The sequence below is a fragment of the Hyperoodon ampullatus genome (genome assembly GCF_949752795.1).
Source record: "Hyperoodon ampullatus genome assembly, chromosome: 2".
Classification (NCBI taxonomy): domain Eukaryota; kingdom Metazoa; phylum Chordata; class Mammalia; order Artiodactyla; family Ziphiidae; genus Hyperoodon; species Hyperoodon ampullatus.
Window position 1 is genome coordinate 175849533 of NC_136915.1, and position 20627 is coordinate 175870159.

General features: G+C 36.2%; 1 protein-coding gene across 4 annotated transcripts in view; it reads left to right on the plus strand.

Annotated features, from left to right (window-relative positions):
- The window catches only part of LIN9 (lin-9 DREAM MuvB core complex component), a gene marked incomplete at both ends in the record, with an annotated part of 101884 nt that extends 82590 nt beyond the window's left edge, over window positions 1–19294 (plus strand). For all 4 annotated transcript variants that reach the window (XM_079726458.1, XM_079726459.1, XM_079726460.1 and 1 more), the window contains 4 exons: window positions 13559–13684; window positions 18260–18439; window positions 18597–18694; window positions 19189–19294. In XM_079726458.1, coding sequence (XP_079582584.1) covers window positions 13559–13684; window positions 18260–18439; window positions 18597–18694; window positions 19189–19294 — 510 coding nt within the window. The remainder of the gene's footprint in view (window positions 1–13558; window positions 13685–18259; window positions 18440–18596; window positions 18695–19188) is intronic.
- Window positions 19295–20627: the final 1333 nt, after the last annotated feature.

Genomic DNA, 20627 nt, shown 5'->3' on the forward strand with positions numbered 1-20627 from the left:
CTAAGAGGGAAGTTTATAGCTATACAAGCCTACCTCAAGAAACAAGAAACATCTCAAATAAACAATCTAACCTTACACCTAAAGGAACTAGAGAAAGAAGAACAAACAAAACCCAAAGTTAGCAGAATGAAAGAAATCATAAAGATCACAGCAGAAGTAAATGAAACAGAAACAAAGAAAACAATAGCAAAGATCAATAAAACTAAAAGCTGGTTCTTTGAGAAGATAAACAAAATTGATAAACCATTAGCCAGATTCATCAAGAAAAAGAGGGAGAGGACTCAAATCAATAAAATTAGAAATGAAAAAGGAGAAGTTACAACAGACACCACAGAAATGCAAAGCATCCTAAGATACTACTGCGAGCAACTCTGTGCCAATAAAATGGACAACCTGGAAGAAATGGACAAATTCTTAGAAAGGTATAACCTTCCAAGACTGAACCAGGAAGAAATAGAAAATATGAACAGACCAATCACAAGTAATGAAATTGAAACTGTAATTAAAAATCTTCCAAAAAACAAAAGTCCAGAACCAGATGGCTTCACAGGTGAATTCTATCAAACATTTAGAGAAGAGCTAACACCCATCCTTCTCAAACTCTTCCAAAAAATTGCAGAGGAAGGAACACTCCCACACTCATTCTGTGAGGCCACCATCACCCTGATACCAAAACCAGACAAAGGTACTACAAAAAAAGAAAATTACAGACCAATATCACTGATGAATATAGATGCAAAAATCCTCAACAAAATACTAGCAAACAGAATCAAACAACACATTAAAAGGTTGATACACCACAGTCAAGTGGGATATATCCCAGGGATGCAAGGATTCTTCAATATATGCAAATCAATCAGTGTGCACCATATTAACACATTGAAGAAGAAAAACCATGTGTTCATCTCAATAGATGCAGAAAAGGCTTTTGACAAAATTCAACACCCATTTATGCTAAAAACACCCCAGAAAGTGGGCATAGAGGGAACCTACCTCAACATAATAAAGGCCATATACAACAAACCCACAGCAAACATCATTCTCAGTAGTGAAAAACTGAAAGCATTTCCTCTAAGATCAGGAAAAAGGCAAGGATGTCCACTCTCACCACTATTATTCGACATAGTTTTGGAAGTCCCAGCCACGGGGATCAGAGAAGAAAAATAAATAAAAGGAATACAAATTGGAAAAGAAGAAGTAAAACTATCACTGTTTGCAGATGACATGATACTATACATAGAGAATCCTAAAAATGCCACCAGAAAGCTACTAGAGCTAATCAATGAATTTGGTAAAGCTGCAGGATACAAAATTAATGCACAGAAATCTCTTGCATTCCTGTACACTAATGATGAAAAATCTGTAAGAGAAATCAAGAAAACACTCCCATTTACCATTGCAACAAAAGAATAAAATACCTAGGAAAAAACCTACCTAGGGAGACAAAAGACCTGTATTCAGAAAGCTATAAGACACTGATGAAAGAAATTAAAAATGATACCAACAGATGGAGAGACATACCATGTTCTTGGATTGGAAGAATCAATATTGTGAAAATGACTCTACTACCCAAAGCAATCTACAGATTTGATGCAATCCCTATCAAATTACCAATGGCATTTTTTATGGAACTACAACAAAATATCTTAAAATTTGTATGGAGACACAGAAGACCCCGAATAGCCAAAGCAGTCTTCAGGAGAAAAAATGGAGCTGGAGGAATCAGACTCCCTGACTTCAGACTATACTATAAAGCTACAGTAATCAAGACAATATGGTACTGGCACAAAAACAGAAACATAGATCAATGGAACAAGATAGAAAGCCCAGAGATAAACCCACGCACCTATGGTCAACTAATCTATGACAAAGGAGGCAAGGATATACAATGGAGAAAAGACAGCCTCTTCAATAAGTGGTGCTGGGAAAAGTGGACAGCTACATGTAAAAGAATGAAATTAGAACACTCCCTAACACCATACTCAAAAATAAACTAAAAATGGATTAGAGACCTAAATGTAAGACTAGACACAATAAAACTCTTAGAGCAAAACATAGGAAGAACACTCTCTGACATAAATCACAGCAAGATCTCTTTTGATCCACCTCCTAGAGTAATGGAAATAAAAACAAAAATAAACAAATGGGACCTAATGAAACTTAAAAGGTTTTGTCACAGCAAAGGAAACCATAAACAAGATGAAAAGACAACCCTCAGAATGGGAGAAAATATTTGCAAACGAATCAACGGACAAATGATTAATATCCAAAATATATAAACAGCTCATGCAGCTCAATATTAAAAAAAAAACCCAATCCAAAAATGGGCAGAAGACCTAAATAGACATTTCTCCGAAGAAGACATACAGATGGCCAAGAAGCCCATGAAAAGCTGCTCAACATCACTAATTATTAGAGAAATGCAAATCAAAACTACAATGAGGTATCACCTCACACCAGTTAGAATGGGCATCATCAGAAAATCTACGAACAACAAATGCTGGAGAGGGTGTGGAGAAAAGGTAACCCTCTTGCACTGTTGGAATGTAAATTGATACAGCCACTATGGAGAACAGTATGGAGGTTCCTTAAAGAACTAAAAATAGAATTACCATATGATCCAGCAATCCCACTACTGGACATATACCCAGAGAAAACCATAATTCAAAAAGACACATGCACCCCAATGTTCACTGCAACACTATTTACAATAGCCAGGTCATGGAAGCAACCTAAATGCCCATCGACAGACGAATGGATAAAGAAGATGTGGTACATATTTACAATGGAATATTACTCAGCCATAAAAAGGAATGAAATTGGGTCATTTGTTGAGACATGGATGGATGTAGAGACTGTCATACAGAGTGAAGTAAGTCAGAAAGAGAAAAACAAATATTGTATATTAATGCATATATGTGGAACCTAGAAAAATGGTACAGATGAACCGGTTTGCAGGGCAGAAATTGAGACACAGATGTAGAGAACAAACGTATGGACACCAAGGGGGGAAAGTGGTGGTGGGTGTGTGTGTGTGATGAATTGGGCGATTGGGATTGATATGTATACACTGATGTGTATAAAATTGATGAGTAATAAGAACCTGCTGTATAAAAAAATAAAATTTTAAAAAAAGATAAATTCTTAGAAAGTACAATGGCAGGGTCAAAATGTATGAGCATTTTAAAGATTAATTATACTTCTGACTTAGGATGGTAGGCTGAACATGTGTTTTCTTCCTATCCCTTACAATTCCATGCAAAATAAGAAGTACAAAAAAAAGTAAATAGAATACATGAAAACAGAATGCTTAACAATGTCTGAAAGATTTTTTAAATTTTTCTTACGTGTTGTTGGATGAAATAAAAACCTTGGCTAAAGGAGTCTGCATGTTGGAACCCTGAAGAGACTCCATGCCAATAGTTGCAAATATGATAGAGTAATTCAAAAGTGAGATGCAGTACTTTAAAAGGAATTCATTCCATTTCTGTTTCCACATTCCCCTCTTCATCCCAATGACAGAATGTAAATGTGGTATTTACCCAAGTTAAAGGGAGGGAAAGTAACAGACACTTCTCTAAAGAATTTGAACATACTGCTTGGGAAAAGTTAATGCTGCTTCTGCTTTTGATAATGGTAGACTAGATAATTTGGATTAGTCTTCCTAATCCAGATAGTTGAGAATAGCTATTTCCTCTGTAATAAAATATAAAAATAAGCTGTTTGAAGAAACTGGAGCATTAATAAGGTATTAAAGAATTATAGGGATAGAATCTAGGAAAAGAAGTAAACTCAGAAGGGGAGACCTGGCATTTAGGATTCCTTTTTCCTTAGGGGCTTCTGCAAGTTGCAGAAAAGGTGGCTGAAAAACTGAGTGGTGTTCTCAAAAGTCTTACAAGGGTGGGGAGGATAAAAATTAGAGTCCAGAGAACTAGCAAGGGTTGAGGGAAGCTGGTGAACCTTCCATGTTCTGGGTGGAACCCCAAAAGGCTACACTGGCCCAGCTTCAAATAATCTTACCTCTGAAATTGAATTAAGATGATTATGGAGCACTAGGACCCCAAGCAGCCCACTAGAAGTAAATATAAATCCTCTTAGAGGAATATAATATCATACTAGACCTGCCTGAAATTATTTCTACAGTTTTTAACATACAGTGTCTAATACTCAATTTTAAATCCCAGACACAATAGGAGACAAGGTAACCCTAACAGGGCTTCCCTGGTGGCGCAGTGGTTGAGAGTCCTCCTGCCGATGCGAGGGACGTGGGTTCGTGCCCCGGTCCGGGAGGATCCCACATGCCGCGGAGCGGCTGGGCCCGTGAGCCATGGCCGCTGAGCCTGCGCGTCTGGAGCCTGTGCTCCACAGAGGGAGAGGCCACAACAGTGAGAGGCCCGCGTACCACAAAAAAAAAAAAAATCCTCCTCCCAATGCAGGGGACACGGGTTCGAGCTCTGGTCTGGGAAGATGCCACATGCTGCGGAGCAACTAAGCCCATGTGCCGCAACTACTGAGCCTGCATGCCACAACTACTGAAGCCCATGTGCCTAGAGCCTGTGCTCTGCAACAACAGAAGCCACCACAGTGAGAAGGCCACGCACCACAACGAAGAGTAGCCCCCATTCACCACAGCTAGAGAAAGCCTGCACACAGCAACGAAGACCCAACATAGCCAAAAATAAAATAAATAAAATAATTAATTAATTAATTTTTTTAAAAAAGAACATAGACTTGAAAAACACAGTTAACAAATTTGATCTCATTAGCATATGTAGACAGTTATACCTGCCAACTTCAGGATACCTATTATTTTCAAGCCCACAAGGAATATTTACAAAAATTAATTGTATGCTGGTCCTAAATCAAATTTCAACAAATTGCAAAATGATTAGAATTCTCCAGAACAAGTTCTCTGATCACAGTGCAGATAAGCTTAGAAGTTAATAACAAAAGGATACCAAGAAGAAAACTCATGCTTGAAAATTACAGAATGCAGTGCTAAATAAACCATAGATCAAAGAATGAATTATCAGGAAATAGAAAATGTTTCTAATTTAGTGGTATTGAAAATTATATATCAAAATCTTGGTATGCAGCCATGCCTATTTTAGAATAAAAAACATGTTTAAATTGAAGAAAGATTGGAAAATCAGTAAGTTAAGCATCTATCTCAAGACTTTAGAATAAGAACAACAAATTAAATCCAAAGAGAAAAATAATGAAATAGAAAACAAACAGGGACTTCCCTGGTGGTACAGTGGTTAATTCTCCTGCCAATGCAGGGGACACGGGTTCGATCCCTGGTCTGGGAAGATCCCACATGCCGCAGAGCAGCTAAGCCCGTGTGCCACAACTACTGAGCCTGTGCTCTAGAGCCTGCAAGTCACAAGTACTGAGCCCGCATGCCACAACTACTGAAGCCCACGTGCCTAGAGCCCGTGCTACACAACAAGAGAAGCCACCGCAATGAGAAGCCTGCGCACCACAAAGACGAGTAACCCCCGCTCACTGCAACTAGAGAAAGCTCACATGCAGCAACAAAGACCCAACACAGCCAAAAATAAATAATTTTTTTTTTTAAGGAAAAGGAAAACACATCTAAAATAGAGAGGACTGGACTTCCCTGGTGGTGCAGTGGTTAAGAATCCACCTGCCAATGCAGGGGACAAGGGTTCGAGCCCTGGTCCAGGAAGATCCCACATGCAGCAGAGCAACTAAGCCCGTGCACCACAACTACTGAGCCTGCGCTCTAGAGCCCGCGAGCCACAACTGTTGAAGCCCATGCGCCTAGAGCCCGTGCTCCGCAGCAAGAGAAGCCACCGCAATGAGAAGCCCATGCACCGCAACGAAGAGTAGCCCCCGCTCGCCACAACTAGAGAAAAGCCCGCGCACAGCAACAAAGACCCAACGCAGCCAAAAATAAATAAATTAATTAATTTTTTTTAAAAAGGAAGAAAGAGGGGACATCACAATACCACCTACAGACATGAATAAGATCTTGAGAGGATACTGTGTTATTGAATTTTGTGTGATTGAATTTTGTCCCCTCCAAATTCAGAAGCTGGTGCCTTAAGCCCAATATGACTGTCTTTAGAGATAGGGCCTTTCAGGAGGTAGTTTGGGTTAAATGAGGCCATAGGTTGGGGCTCAAATTAATAGGACTGGTGTCTTTATAAGAAGAGGGGAAGAGACACCAGAGATTTCTCATGGGTGCACAGAAGGAAGGCCATCTGAGGACACAATTAGAAAACAGCCATCTACAAGCCAGGAAGAAAGTTCTCATCAGAAACCATCCCTGCCAGCACCTTGATATTGAACTTACAGCCTTCAGAACTACAAAAAAATTTATTTCTGTTATTTAAGCCACCCAGTCCATGGTGTTCTGTTATAGCAGCCTGAGCAGACTACTACATATTATAAACAGCTACCTGTAAATATGTTTGAAAATTGAGATGGAGACAAATTCCTAGAAAAATACAACTTGCTAACATTGATATAATAAGAACTAGAAAGTCTGAATAAGCCTATCACTACCTTATAAATGAATCTGTAATTTAAAACTTGACCACAAAGAACCTACAACCCCAGATGAATTCTTCCATACCAGTGAATTCAACCAGGTGTTTACCATTACCATCAACTTTCAAAAACTTTTTCTAGAGAATAGGAAAAAGACAAGGAGCATTTTCCAATTCATTTTTGTAATGCTTGAATAATTTAATATCAGAACCTAACAAAGATATGACAAAAGAGAATAACTACTAGCCAATCTCATTCATGAATGTAGGTGACAGAATTCTAAACAAAATATTAACAAATGGGAATTTGTTAGTATGTTTAAAAAGGTACATCATCACAGCCAATAGATTTATTCCAGGAATGCAAGGCGAGTTTAACATTCAGAAATAAATAACTGAAGTCTAGAGCCACCGAAGATGATGATGGTCTCCACAGACAAATTATGAAAACAGAATATAAAGCCTGGAAGCTAGAATGACCTAGATATCCAGAAACTCCTCCATTAGTTAGATTTACAAGAAAATTTAATATGGATAGAATATTTCCAGTGGGATGGTGGATTCACAGAACATACCAGTGTTAAGCAAAATGTCATAATTCATATAGCATTAAAACATTACTTCAAGAGCTAGGAAGTCTAATAATGTCCAAAGAAAATATGAAACTTCCACAGGCATCCATAGAACAAACAGACAACAATTGATTTTAGAGGATCTCCAGCTTACTATCTTTGTTATTACAGTGCAAAACACTCAAACATTTAATAAAACTATTCCAACTGGTAAACATATGGTCATTCATTGCTAATAAAATATTTAAAACATGTACACTCATTATGTTTTCAGACAACAGGAGGAAAATGTACCACTCTATTTTTTTTCTCATATCCAGGCACTGTCATTTAACCATAAACCTGGAATTCAGGTTTACAGGATAAGATCAAGGGAAGACGTATCAGAATGCTTTAGAATAAAACTGTTTCCAAAAGAAGAAAAAGCGTAAACCACATGCTTCCTTGGCCAAAGAGTTGAAATTTAAATTGTTTAAGGTAGCAGGTAAAATGAATGCTGTTGCTAATTGTGTTGATTTTTGAAGAGTTGCTAACTGCTAGTAGTATCAGAAGTATGTTCAGGATTGTTTGATACCTGTGTTCATTAAAAACAAATGGTGGAGAAGGATGGATTTCTATTCAAAATAGCTCCTTTGTATAACATGCAATAAACATGATAATTATTTTGTTCATAAGCTTTGTTTAACAAACCATACCCTTAAGTTTAAGTGGAATCATCAAAAAGGAAATAGGTGTATGGTATGTGATTTGAGATTAGTTTTAAAAAGTAAATAAAATGTGGAAAGTATCTTCAGAGACTATGCCATTTCTATTATGTTGATATAATATATGTACAGCCTTGTAGAGGTAGTAAAAATCAAGTTATATCCTTTAATCTTAACATACCTATTATTTATTCTGTTTTGTATATTATTTGTGAGTTGGAATTTTGCAGAGTATTTCAGGGACAAATACAGATTATTCAATTAGTTTAATTCCTTCTTTGCAGAAGGAAGACTCCCAGGAATTGTAAGGAGATTTTATTTTTAATATATGCAGAACTATTATTTTAAAAAACCTTCAGAAGTGTAGCAATTTTTTCAGATTTATGGATTACAGATTTTCTTGGTATACATTTTTCCCTAATTTTCTGTGACACATCAGGTTAGTGACATTGAACTAATTTAACATTTACATTAATCCCAAGTGATTTTAGCACTGACTAGGAGTAATTTTATCTACCCTATCCCTACCCAGCCTCTGCCCTAACAAATATTTAATTTTATTTAATTAATTTAACTTAATTTTGAAGCTGATAGCTAATTTCTATTCTATTTTTACCCAAATGACCTGAGTAGTTCACTATTTTTCATCTCAAAGAACTGGACATACTACTTTGTCCAGTATATTTTCTGATGGAATTTATTTAAAAAATGGAACATTGGTCTGATAAAGTCTCCTTTAATTTTGGAAAACTTAATTGTTTATCTAATACTTTACTCAGCAAAAGCAAACTACAGCCAGAGTTGTCAAAATATGAAATTAGATGTTCAAACTTTCAATTTGTAAAGCAAAGGGAGGAAAATTATTTTAAAATACTTTAGTCACTTTTATGATACAACAAGGACAAATTTCTCAGCCATACACCTGAAAAGTTTTTATCAAGTTCATTCAGAGTTAAAGCTTTGAACTACCTTTTCTTGTCCAGATTATGTAGTATGTTAAAGTCAGTGAAAGTTTAACTAAGCTATTGACTTCAATATGCCTTTTCTATTTTGGATTATTAAAATATTTTTAAATACATATACAAAGCATCCACATAGAAATTAATAGTGCATGTGGAATTTGTTAAAGTAGATTTGAATTGCCTCAACACTATTAGATATTGAACTAGCAGTCTCAGTCAGTCTCTAATAATTGCTTTTCCACTTTGGAAATTTGACTTGTCATACATGGACATTAATAATAATTCAAGAGTGGAAAAGGGGATTTATCCCTGAGAGTTCTGTCTTCACCATTTTTAAAACCATGTATTGGGCCTCCCTGGTGGCGCAGTGGTTGAGAGTCCGCCTGCCGATGCAGGGGATACGGGTTCGTGCCCCGGTCTGGGAGAATCCCATATGCCGCGGAGCGGCTGGGCCCGTGAGCCATGGCTGCTGAGCCTGCGCATCCGGAGCCTGTGCTCCGCAACGGGAGAGGCCACAACAGTGAGAGGCCCGCGTACCGCAAAAAAAAAAAAAAAAAAAAAAAAAAAAAAAAAAAAAAAAAAAAAAAAAAAAAAAAAAAACCATGTATTAGTGGCTTTGGAAAACTCTGAATACTATGTTGTCTGTACTCCTTCCCTCTCTCCATCCACCACTATGAAAGTTGGTCTTTTCTTGCCCTGAATATGTTGTCAGAATTGTCATATCATGTTTGTTAGTCCTCTTTTATTTTTGAGATTATGAATCTCTGCAGAAATCTCCTTACTAGTTAACCAGTCCTGAAAGTAGAATACATCCAAGAAAAAAAAAAAAAGTCCATCTTGTGTGCCACACTCAACCTGTATGTGACAACCTAAAGCAGCGGTCCCCAACCTTTTTTGGCACCAGGGACTGGTTTTGTGGAAGACAGTTTTTCCCTGGACCAGGAGTGGGGGGCGGGGGATGGTCTCAGGATGATTCAAGCACATTACATTTATTGTGCACTTTTTTTATTATTATTACATTGTAATAGATAATGAAATAATTATACAACTCACCATAATGCAGAATCAGTGGGAGCCCTGAGCTTGATTTCACTTGCCACTCACTGATAGGGTTTTGATATGAGTCTGCAAGCAGTTGATTTATTATGGTCTCTGTGCAGTCAAACCTCTCTGCGTCGACAGGCGGACTCCCAACCACTGCGCCACCAGGGAAACCCCCAAAATAATTTTAACAATGACTTATCCCTTCCCTAATCTCCTTCTGACATTCTTTCCCTTCCTTCTCTTTCACTGCATGAGACCCAGTGGCGGAGGAATTCTTTTTTTTTTTTAACATCTTTATTGGAGTATAATTGCTTTACAATGGTGTGTTAGTTTCTGCTTTATAACAAAGTGAATCAGTTATACATATACATATGTTCCCATATCTCTTCCCTCTTGCGTCTCCCTCCCTCCCACCCTCCCTCTCCCACCCCTCTAGGTGGTCACAAAGCACCAAGCTCATCTGCCTGTGCTATGCGGCTGCTTCCCACTAGCTAGCTATTTTACATTTGGTAGTGTATATATGTCCATGCCACTCTCTCACTTTCTTCCATCTTACCCTTCCCCCTCCCCATATCCTCAAGTCCATTCTCTAGTAGGTCTGTGTCTTTATTCCCGTCTTACCCCTAGGTTCTTCATGACATTCTTTTTTCTTAGATTCCATATATATGTGTTAGCATACGGTGTTTGTCTTTCTCTTTCTGACTTAACTTCACTCTGTATGACAGACTCTAGGTCCATCCACCTCACTACAAATAACTCAATTTCGTTTCTTTTATGGCTGAGTAATATTCCATTGTATATATGTGCCACATCTTCTTTATCCATTCATCCGATGATGAACACTTAGGTTGCTTCCATGTCCTGGCTATTGTAAATAGAGCTGCAGTGAACATTGTGGTACATGAGTCTTTTTGAATTATGGTTTTCTCAGGGTATATGCCCAGTAGTGGGATTGCTGGGTCATATGGTAGTTCTATTTGTAGTTTTTTAAGGAACCTCCATACTGTTCTCCATAGTGGCTGTACCAATTCACATTCCCACCAGCAGTGCAAGAGGGTTCCCTTTTCTCCACACACTCTCCAGCATTTATTGTTTCTAGATTTTTTGATGATGGCCATTCTGACTGGTGTGAGATGATATCTCGTTGTAGTTTTGATTTGCATTTCTCTAATGATTAATGATGTTGAGCATTCTTTCATGTGTTTGTTGGCAATCTGTATATCTTCTTTGGAGAAATGTCTATTTAGGTCTTCTGCCCATTTTTGGATTGGGTTGTTTGTTTTTTTGTTATTGAGCTGCATGAGCTGCTTGTAAATTTTGGAGATTAATCCTTCGTCAGTTGCTTCATTTTCAAATATTTTCTCCCATTCTGAGGGTTGTCTTTTGGTCTTGTTTATGGTTTCCTTTGCTGTGCAAAAGCTTTTAAGTTTCATTAGGTCCCATTTGTTTATTTTTGTTTTTATTTCCGTTTCTATACTACAAAGCTACAGTAATCAAGACAGTATGGTACTGGCACAAAAACAGAAATATAGATCAATGGAACAGGATAGAAAGCCCAGAGATAAACCCACGCACATATGGTCACCTTATCTTTGATAAAGGAGGCAAGAATATACAGTGGAGAAAAGACAGCCTCTTCAATAAGTGGTGCTGGGAAAACTGGACAGGTACATGTAAAAGTATGAGATTAAGACACTCCCTAACATCATACACAAAAATAAGCTCAAAATGAATTAAAGACCTAAATGTAAGGCCAGAAACTATCAAACTCTTAGAGGAAAACATAGACAGAACACTCTATGACATACATCACAGCAAGATCCTTTTTGACCCACCTCCTAGAGAAGTGGCGGAGGAATTCTGACTGATGCAGTCTAGCTTCAGATCCAGTATGCTTACCACTTATTGGCTGTGGTACATGGACCTCAGATTCCTCCATATGTAAAATGAGAATAATTATAGTACCCTTCTCATGGGATGGTTGTGAGGATTCAGTGAGATTCTGTTAAACACTTAGAACAGTGCCTGGTACATTATTAATAGTGTGTGCTGTTAAGCAAAGCATTTAACTTTCCTGGGCTTCAGTTTTCTCATCTGTAAAATGACAAGGCTGAACAAGATGATCTCTAAGGTTTCTGTTAGCTTAAACAATTATAATACTGTGATTTAGTGCTAGTGTAAGTAGTTTATCCGTATCCGTCTAGGTATACCTTTCCCTTCTTAACTGTACTTGTTTCCCTGGTACATGATGATCTGCTTTCTCAGAAATCCTCTGAAAAAAGAAGTGGGTTAAACTTGGCTTGACTGAAGACGTCTCATTGCAGCATTTGTAGCTGGAGCAGAATGGATAGTGTAGTTTATTGGAGGTGTTATGAAGAGAGGAAAGGAAATGGAATCAAAGTCCATTTACACTTACTGGTAGGAAGCAAATATGAAATGATAACAGTGATGATAACAGTTAATATTTACTGAACATTTTCTATATGGAAGGCAATATACTGGCATATATTATTTCATTTAATCTTTACCATAATCTCATTAGGTAGATGTTCTTTTATCCCCATTTTGCAGATGAGGAAACAGAGGCACAGAGAAATTAAGGAACTTGCTTAAGGTCACACAGATAGTACATAATGGAGTTGGGATTTGAACATATAATATGATTCTAGCACCCATGCTCTTATCCATTGTGCTATACTGAATTGATTCCAGGTGGAGAATCAATTGAGTTTTAGTAACTAGAACACTTCAAATGAATATATATAATTTTTTACCAACTTTTTATTTTTAAAAATGATAAAGTTATAAAAAAGTTGAAAGATTTATATAACAAACATATATATAGATTCAACAATTTTGCTTCATTTAATCTCTCTCGTGCACACACTCTCTCTATATATATATATATGTGTGTGTGTATATATATATATATGTATATGTGTATATATATATATATATATATGTTATACACACACACACACACACACACGATCTCTGTTTTTTAAAAAGTAAATGACAGGGACTTCCCTGGTGGCGCAGTGGTTAAGAATCCGCCTGCCAATGCAGGGTACACAGGTTTGATCCCTGGTCTGGGAAGATCCCACATGCCGCAGAGCAACTAAGCCCATGTGCCACAACTACTGAGCCTACATGCCACAACTACTGAAGCCTGCGTGCCTAGAGCCCATGCTCCGCAACAAGAGAAGCCGCCGCAATGAGAAGCCCGCGCACCACAACGAAGAGTAGCCCCTGCTCGCCGCAACTAGAGAAAGCCCACGCACAGCAACGAAGACCCAACGCAGCCAAAAATAAATAAATAAATATATTTTTTTTAAAAAAAAGTAAATGACAGGGCTTCCCTGATGGCGCAGTGGTTGAACGTCCGCCTGCGATGCAGGGGACACGGGTTCCTGCCCCGGTCCGGGAAGATCCCACATGCCGCGGAGCGGCTTGGCCCGTGAGTCATGGCCGCTGAGCCTGCGCGTCCGGAGCCTGTGTTCCGCAACGGGAGAGGCCCCAACAGTGAGAGGCCCGCATACCGTAAAAAAAAAAAAAAAAGTAAATGACAGACATCATGACACTCCTAAGAACCATCTCCTAAATAGCAGTAATACCATTATCATATTTAAGAAGTGTAACATTGAGTACAGACTGTTTTAATAACCTTTAGTCTATTTTGAGTAAGTCCAATGTCCTGTTAGAAATTGAAATCACATTGTTAAAAAAAATTTATCAAAACTGACTTTTTTTCTTCTCAGAAATCATATTCCATGCCCATTGGCATTGAATTTCAGCGGAGATATGCAACGATTGTTCTAGAGCTTGAACAACTGAACAAGGACCTAAACAAAGTTTTGCATAAAGTTCAACAGTACTGCTATGAGGTAGGTAATTTGTATGAATTTCCCTTGAGGGGATTGTGACCTCCACTCTTATCTGAAGCTTAATACTGTTACCATCACATTTCAGAAAATCCAAATTAAGCCAAGATCCTTTAGCAGAACCATATTTTATATGTATTTCTGTTCCTTACAGCATCAGTATTGAAGAGTGCTTTATACACAGTGAGCTATCAATTCTGTTGGTTTTCTGTTTGTTTGAATTACAAATGATTATATTATAGCTCTCCTGAAATTTAGAAACATCCAGAAAAATAATTTCTTTTAATTCCACTATCCCAAAGACTATATTTTGGTTTACTTCCTCCTAATTTTTTTTTTTTACCATACATGCTTTTTCTCACAAAGTTATGATCATGCTGTGTATATAATTTTGTTTGTTCCTTTTTAAACTTTATATTTGGGAATTCCCTGGTTCAGACTCCGTGCTTTCACTGCTGAGGGCCCAGGTTCAATCCCTGGTCAGGGAACTAAGATCCCGCAAGCCATGCGGCGTGGCCAAAACAATTTAAAAAATAAATAAAAATTTAAAAAATAAACTTTACATTAGAACTATAGATTCTTGAACTTCAGTCACATAGATTATAGAGTTATTTGTGAATTATCATTATTGTTATCATTATCATGCACATATAATTATATATATGAAGGTGGTTCAACAGGTTCACCTAAAATTTGAGTTTCTTACTAAAAGGTAAGAATTAGATGATTGTGATAAGTTTAGTGTGCTCCTGCATTTGCTTTCTTAGAGGCTGTATATTTCCAGTAAAGCCACTCTTATTTTTTTTTCAAGTATAGTTGATTTACAGTGTTTCAGGTGTACAGCAAAGTAATTCAGATACATATATATATGTATCTGAATTTTATATATATATTATATATATAATTATATATATTCTTTTTCAGATTCTTTTCCATTATAGGTTATTACAAGATATTGAATATAGTTCCCTGTGCTATACAGTAGGTCCTTACTGTTTATCTGTTTTATATATGGTAGTGTATATCTATTAATCCCAAATTCCTAATTTATCCTTCCCCCACCCCTTGGGAAGCCCTTTGGTAACCCTTTATATGTCCCCTTTTCTGTGTCTGTGAGTCTATTTCTGTTTTGTAAATAAGTTTATTTATATCATTTTTTAATCTTTTTTTGGTATCATTTTTTTAGATTCCATGTTTAAGTGATATCATATGATCTTTGTCTTTATCTGTCTGACTTACTTCACTTATGATTATCTCTAGGTCCATCCATGTTGCTGCAAATGGCATTATTGCATTCTTTTTTATGGCTGAGTTATATTCCATTGTATGTATGTACCACATCTTCTTGTTTTGTTCTGGTTTGTTTTTTTCTTATATTATACCACATCTTCTTTATCCATTCATCTGCTGATGGACATTTAGGTTGTTTCCATGTCTTGGCTGTTGTAAATAGTGCTGCTGTGAACATTGGGGTGCATGTATCTTTTTGAATTATAGTTTTCATCTTTTCTGGATATATGCCCAGGAGTGGGATTGCTGGATCATAATGGTAACTCTATTTTTAGTTTTTTAAGGAACCTCCATACCATTCTCCATACTGGCTGTACCAATTTATATTCCCACCAACAGTGTCTGAGGGTACCCCTTTCTCCACACCCTCTCCAGCATTTATTATTTATAGAATTTTTGATGATGGCCATTCTGACCAGTGTGAGGTGATACCTCATTGTAGTTTTGATTTGCATTTCTCTAATAATTAGAGATGTGGCGCATCTTTTCATGTTCCTGTTGGCCATCTGAATGTCATCTTTGGGGAAATGTCTCTTTAGATCTTCTGCCCATGTTTTTATTGGGTTGTTTGCTTTTTGATATTAAGCTGTATAAGCTGTTTGTATATTTCAGAAATTAATCCCTTGTTGGTTGCATCATTTGCAAATATTTTGTCCCATTCAGTAGGTTGTCTTTTTGTTTTATTTAGTTTCTTTTGCTGTGCAAAAGCTCTTAAGTTTAATTAGGTCCCATTTGTTTATTTTGCTTTTGTTTCCATTACTCTAGGAGGATCCAAAAAAATATTGCTGCAATTTATGTCAAAGAGTGTTCTGCCTATGCTCTCCTCTAGGAGTTTTATAGTATCTGGTCTTACATTTAGGTCTTTAATCCATTTTGAGTTTATTTTTGTATATGGTATTAGAGAATGTTCTAATTTCGTTATTTTACATGTAGCTGTCCATTTTTCCCAGCACCATTTATTGAAGAGATTGCCTTTTCTCGATTGTATATTCTTGCCTCTTTGTTGTAAATTAATTGACCATAAGTGCATGGGTTTATTTAAAGCCATCTCTATTTGTGATATGAGATTCTTAAACAGTTTTTTATGACGCTAGCCTCATAGTTTAGTCCCAAAGATCTGCCACTGGTGATGTTATCAATCCACTTGAATAGAACTGAGGGAAATGAACTGTGATTACCTGTAACTAAACTCTGAGTATATTTTGCTCATTCCTTTAGCCATCCATTACCATTTATTTTTATTTTCCGGGTAACTGTCATTTACCTCCATAGCAATATGTGTGTCCTAGCAAATAGAGTTCTCCCCATGGACTAGCAACCATCCACAAGAGGTGCAAACCAAGCAGTCCAAGATAACATGTAACAAAACACGCAGAAGTGGATTGCTCACCAGTCTTTTTGTATCTCATTATGTACGCAAGGCCATATGTGATAGGCTCATTTCCTAATGGAGTAAAATGATTTAATTTTCACAAAGTTCTTATGGAAGTACAATATTGATTTTAAAATAAGAACAAGCAAGTCTACTTCTAAATATATACCAAATATATGTGAACATGTATTTACCAAAAGATATACACTAGAACATACATAGCATCACTGTTCATTATAGCCAGAAATTAGAAATTACCCAAATACCCATCAATACGAGAATGAATCAGTAAACTGACATATAATATACAATGGAATTCTCAGCAATAAGAATGAATGAACTCTGGGACTTCCCTGGCGGTCCAGTGGTTAAGACTTTGCCTTCCAGTGCAGGGGGTGCAGGTTCGATCCCTGGTCAGGGAGCTAAGATCCCACATGCCTTGCAGCCAAAAAAAGCATAAAACAAAAGCAATACTGTAACAGATTCAATAAAGACTTCTTTAAAAAAATAGTCCACATCAAAAAAAAAGTCTTAGAAAAAAAAATGAATGAATGAACTCAACTACTCACAATACTATGGATGAACTCACAAATATGTGAACATATTTGTTCATATGTAAATATTGAACAGATAAAGTCAGACACAAAAGAATATATAATGCATGATTCCATTTATGTAAAGGTCAAAAGCCAGTAAAAGCCAACATACGATACTAGAAGTCAGGATGGGGGTTACCCTTGGAGTATTATACTGGAAGATGACAATTGGTCTCTGAGGGGCTGGTAATGTTCCATTTTAATCTCGATGCTGATTTCTCATGTTTGATCTGTGAAAATTCATTAACCCATACACTTTAGGATTTGTATCCTTTTATAATGTTTATGTATACTTCAATTTTAAAAAAACTTTTAAGTATTAGAAGACAAGGTTCTTCACTGCAGTGTTACTGATAATCGCAAAATATTAGAAAAATCCTAAATGCCCATACATAGGGAGTTGGGTAAACTTATGGCACATCCCATGGTGGAGCAGTGTGCTGCTCTAAGAATGATCAAGAAAGCTCTCTGGGATGATTAGGAGGCACATAGCTACCTTAACCGAGGTGACTAAAGATAACACCAGCAGTAGTGGGACAGATAAACATCATGCGCCTCCTGATCACCATGCACTGACAAGAACTCAACATCACTCTTGTGGTGTTCCTGCCAAAGGTGTATAACCTTAGTCTAATCAAAAGGAAACAGACAGACCCACATTGAGGGATATTATGCAAAATAATTGGCTGGTGCTGTTCAAAAATATCAAGGTCATGAAAGACCGAGGAACTGTTCCAGAGTAAAGAAGTCTAGAGAGACAGGACAACCAAATGTTTTCAGGGGGAAAACTAGCTATGTGTTGGGACAGTTGATGAAATCTGAATACAGACGGTTAGAAAATGGCATTATAAATAGTGCTAAATTCCTGATTGTGATCACTGCACTGTGGTTATGTAAGAGAATATCCTTGGACTTAGGAAGTACAAACTGGAGTATTTAGGAGTAAAGAGGCACAGTGTTTGCAACTTATTCTCAAATAGTTAAGAGAAAAAAAATTATATACAGACAGAGAAAGATCAAATGTTAAGTCAAACAGTAAACCATAAGCAGTTAGTGAATCTGGGTAAAAGGTTATCAAGAGTTTTTTGTTCTATTCTTTTTTAGAAGTTTTAAAGTATCTCAAAAAGTTACCAAAAATATAAAACAAATCAGAAAAAAAATACAGTTAGAGGAGAAAAAACTTCTAAGGTAAGAGTGAGCATCATTTTTGTTATAAATGCTAGATTTATAAAAATCCTAACCTGAAAACAGGGCACAAACATACAGAAATTATCATGGCCCTATGAATGTACATCTTATGTTTTAATCATCTGTATTCAGCTTGCTCCAGACCAAGGGCTCCAGCCTGCAGATCAGCCGACAGATATGAGACGAAGGTGTGAGGAGGAAGCACAGGAAATTGTTCGGCATGCAAATTCCTCAACAGGACAGCCCTGTGTTGAAAATGAAAATCTGACAGACTTAATCTCCAGGCTTACAGCTATTTTATTACAAATTAAGGTAAATTTCGGAGAAAATATTAAGAATATTTTCTTAATTTTGACACCTAAACAAACTATACTAATTTGTTGCTAAAAAATGAAACTATATTAGAGCAGGGTGTTTGTCTGTATCTGAACTATAATTCAATTAAATTTTGAAATATTTTTTCCTTTAGTGTCTGGCAGAAGGAGGAGACCTGAATTCCTTTGAATTTAAATCACTTACAGATTCATTAAATGATATCAAGAGTACAATAGATGCTTCTAATATCAGGTAATTCGTTAGATGTATTCTAATTATTTTTATATTAAATTCATAGTGATTTCCAGTATAGGCTTTAAGACTTTTACATATTTATGAAGTATTCATATGATTTTTATCCTTTAAATAAATTGTAAACGAGTTTTTTGGTTATATCCAGTCTATTGACAGAGTAGAATTTTCAGATGGGTTTTTTTATACAAAGGAATCAGAAGACATGTAATATTTAGGTTTGGGTTTAGCATGGATTTCAACTTAGAAGTCTTCCCCAAAGAGAGATTCATCCTCTCTTTCCAGTACTCCCATGGCTTCTTTGCTTCTTTCAAATATACTCTTTCAATTACTACTGAAGTAGAATTATGGCTAATGTAAAGGGAAGATTTCTTACTTACCTGGGGTCATTATCTTAGCTATTTCCTAACTGCAATTCAGCTCTGCCTTTTTTAAAAATTGTTTTTCTTCATTTTGTGAGATAATGTAGTTAACCATGTTTCTTCTTTCTTTAGTTGCTTTCAGAATAATGTAGAAATTCATGTTGCACACATTCAGAGTGGCCTGAGCCAGATGGGAAACTTACATGCCTTTGCAGCAAATAACACCAACAGAGACTGAATAGAAGATTTAATTATTCCAACTGCATAGGACATTGTTTTTGAGAAGTTCTCTTCCTTTATATAGGCTTCCAACACCAAATAACCTAACTGCTGGAAAAGAAGAGAAATTTAAATCTCCAAATAAGGCATTTTAATATACTGTACTGCTTCTTAAACCAGCATTGCTGACCAGCATTATATTTATTTTTCTTTTATTATTCAGCTGCAGTAGCACTGCTTATGTTACATATGTTTATTAGCAAGTACTTTTAAACTGAAAATGTCTGAACATAATATAATTTCATGGAAGAATATGTTGACCATCTTTTTAACGTGCATGAATTCAACCCAACCCATGCAGACAACTACTGCAGTGGAGAACGTGAAGAAACATGGTCTTTTTGTGCATTATGCATGGCAATGTGGAAATTCCATCTAGAAAATTACAACTCCAGTTCATTTAGTTGATCACCGCCTCAGTCTTCAAAAGATAACATCATGAGATATGGGAAGTCCTCATTTTTAGGAAGCCACTGGAATATAGGTGGGAAATATGGACTTTACAAGTATATATGATATATACTTGCAATGTGACATGGTTCTAGAGATCATTTTATAATAATAAATATTTTAATTTATCATAATTTATAAAAGAAACCTTTGTTGTTTGTCTGTTGAAAGAAAATGAAGGAGCAGGAAAGAAACATTACTGCAAGATGCTTAAATTCAGCAAATGGATTTTGCATGTCTCTTCCCATCGATTCAGGGGGAGATGTGCTATTGTTATGGGATTTATTTTTAAAGAAAAAAGACTGATAACACACTATTTTCATATTTTTTGTTTATTTGCACAACTCATGAACCAGATTACTGGTTAAAATCCAACAGTTACACAATTTTTAAAGTAAAAAGATTTTATAAGGAAAACAAATATAATAGCCAGTGCTAGGAAATGGAGAAAAAGGTTTGTATTTGGTTGTGGGCTTTTTTGGTTTTTGGTTTTTTAAGGAAAACCCTGCCTAAGATGTTAATCTTGTAAAAAGTGTGTATTTGGAATTTTCTCTGTTTTAATATAGAATATTATAAAGTCAATAAAATAAATTGTTTTCAGATTTGGAGTTTAAGATATAGCTGTAGAAGTGGCTTTGATTCTTTTAGATGTCTCATAAAATGAGACTTTTTATATGTTAATGTATAATAAAACTGAAACAAGATTATTTTCCATTTGAAATTTTTGTATAGTTTAAAAATGCTTCCATATTCTTTGTTGGTATTGTGCCACTGCAGAACTTTAGTGCAGAGTTTATATTTAGCTAAACTGTTATGTTAATTAAATGCATAAATCTTTTATT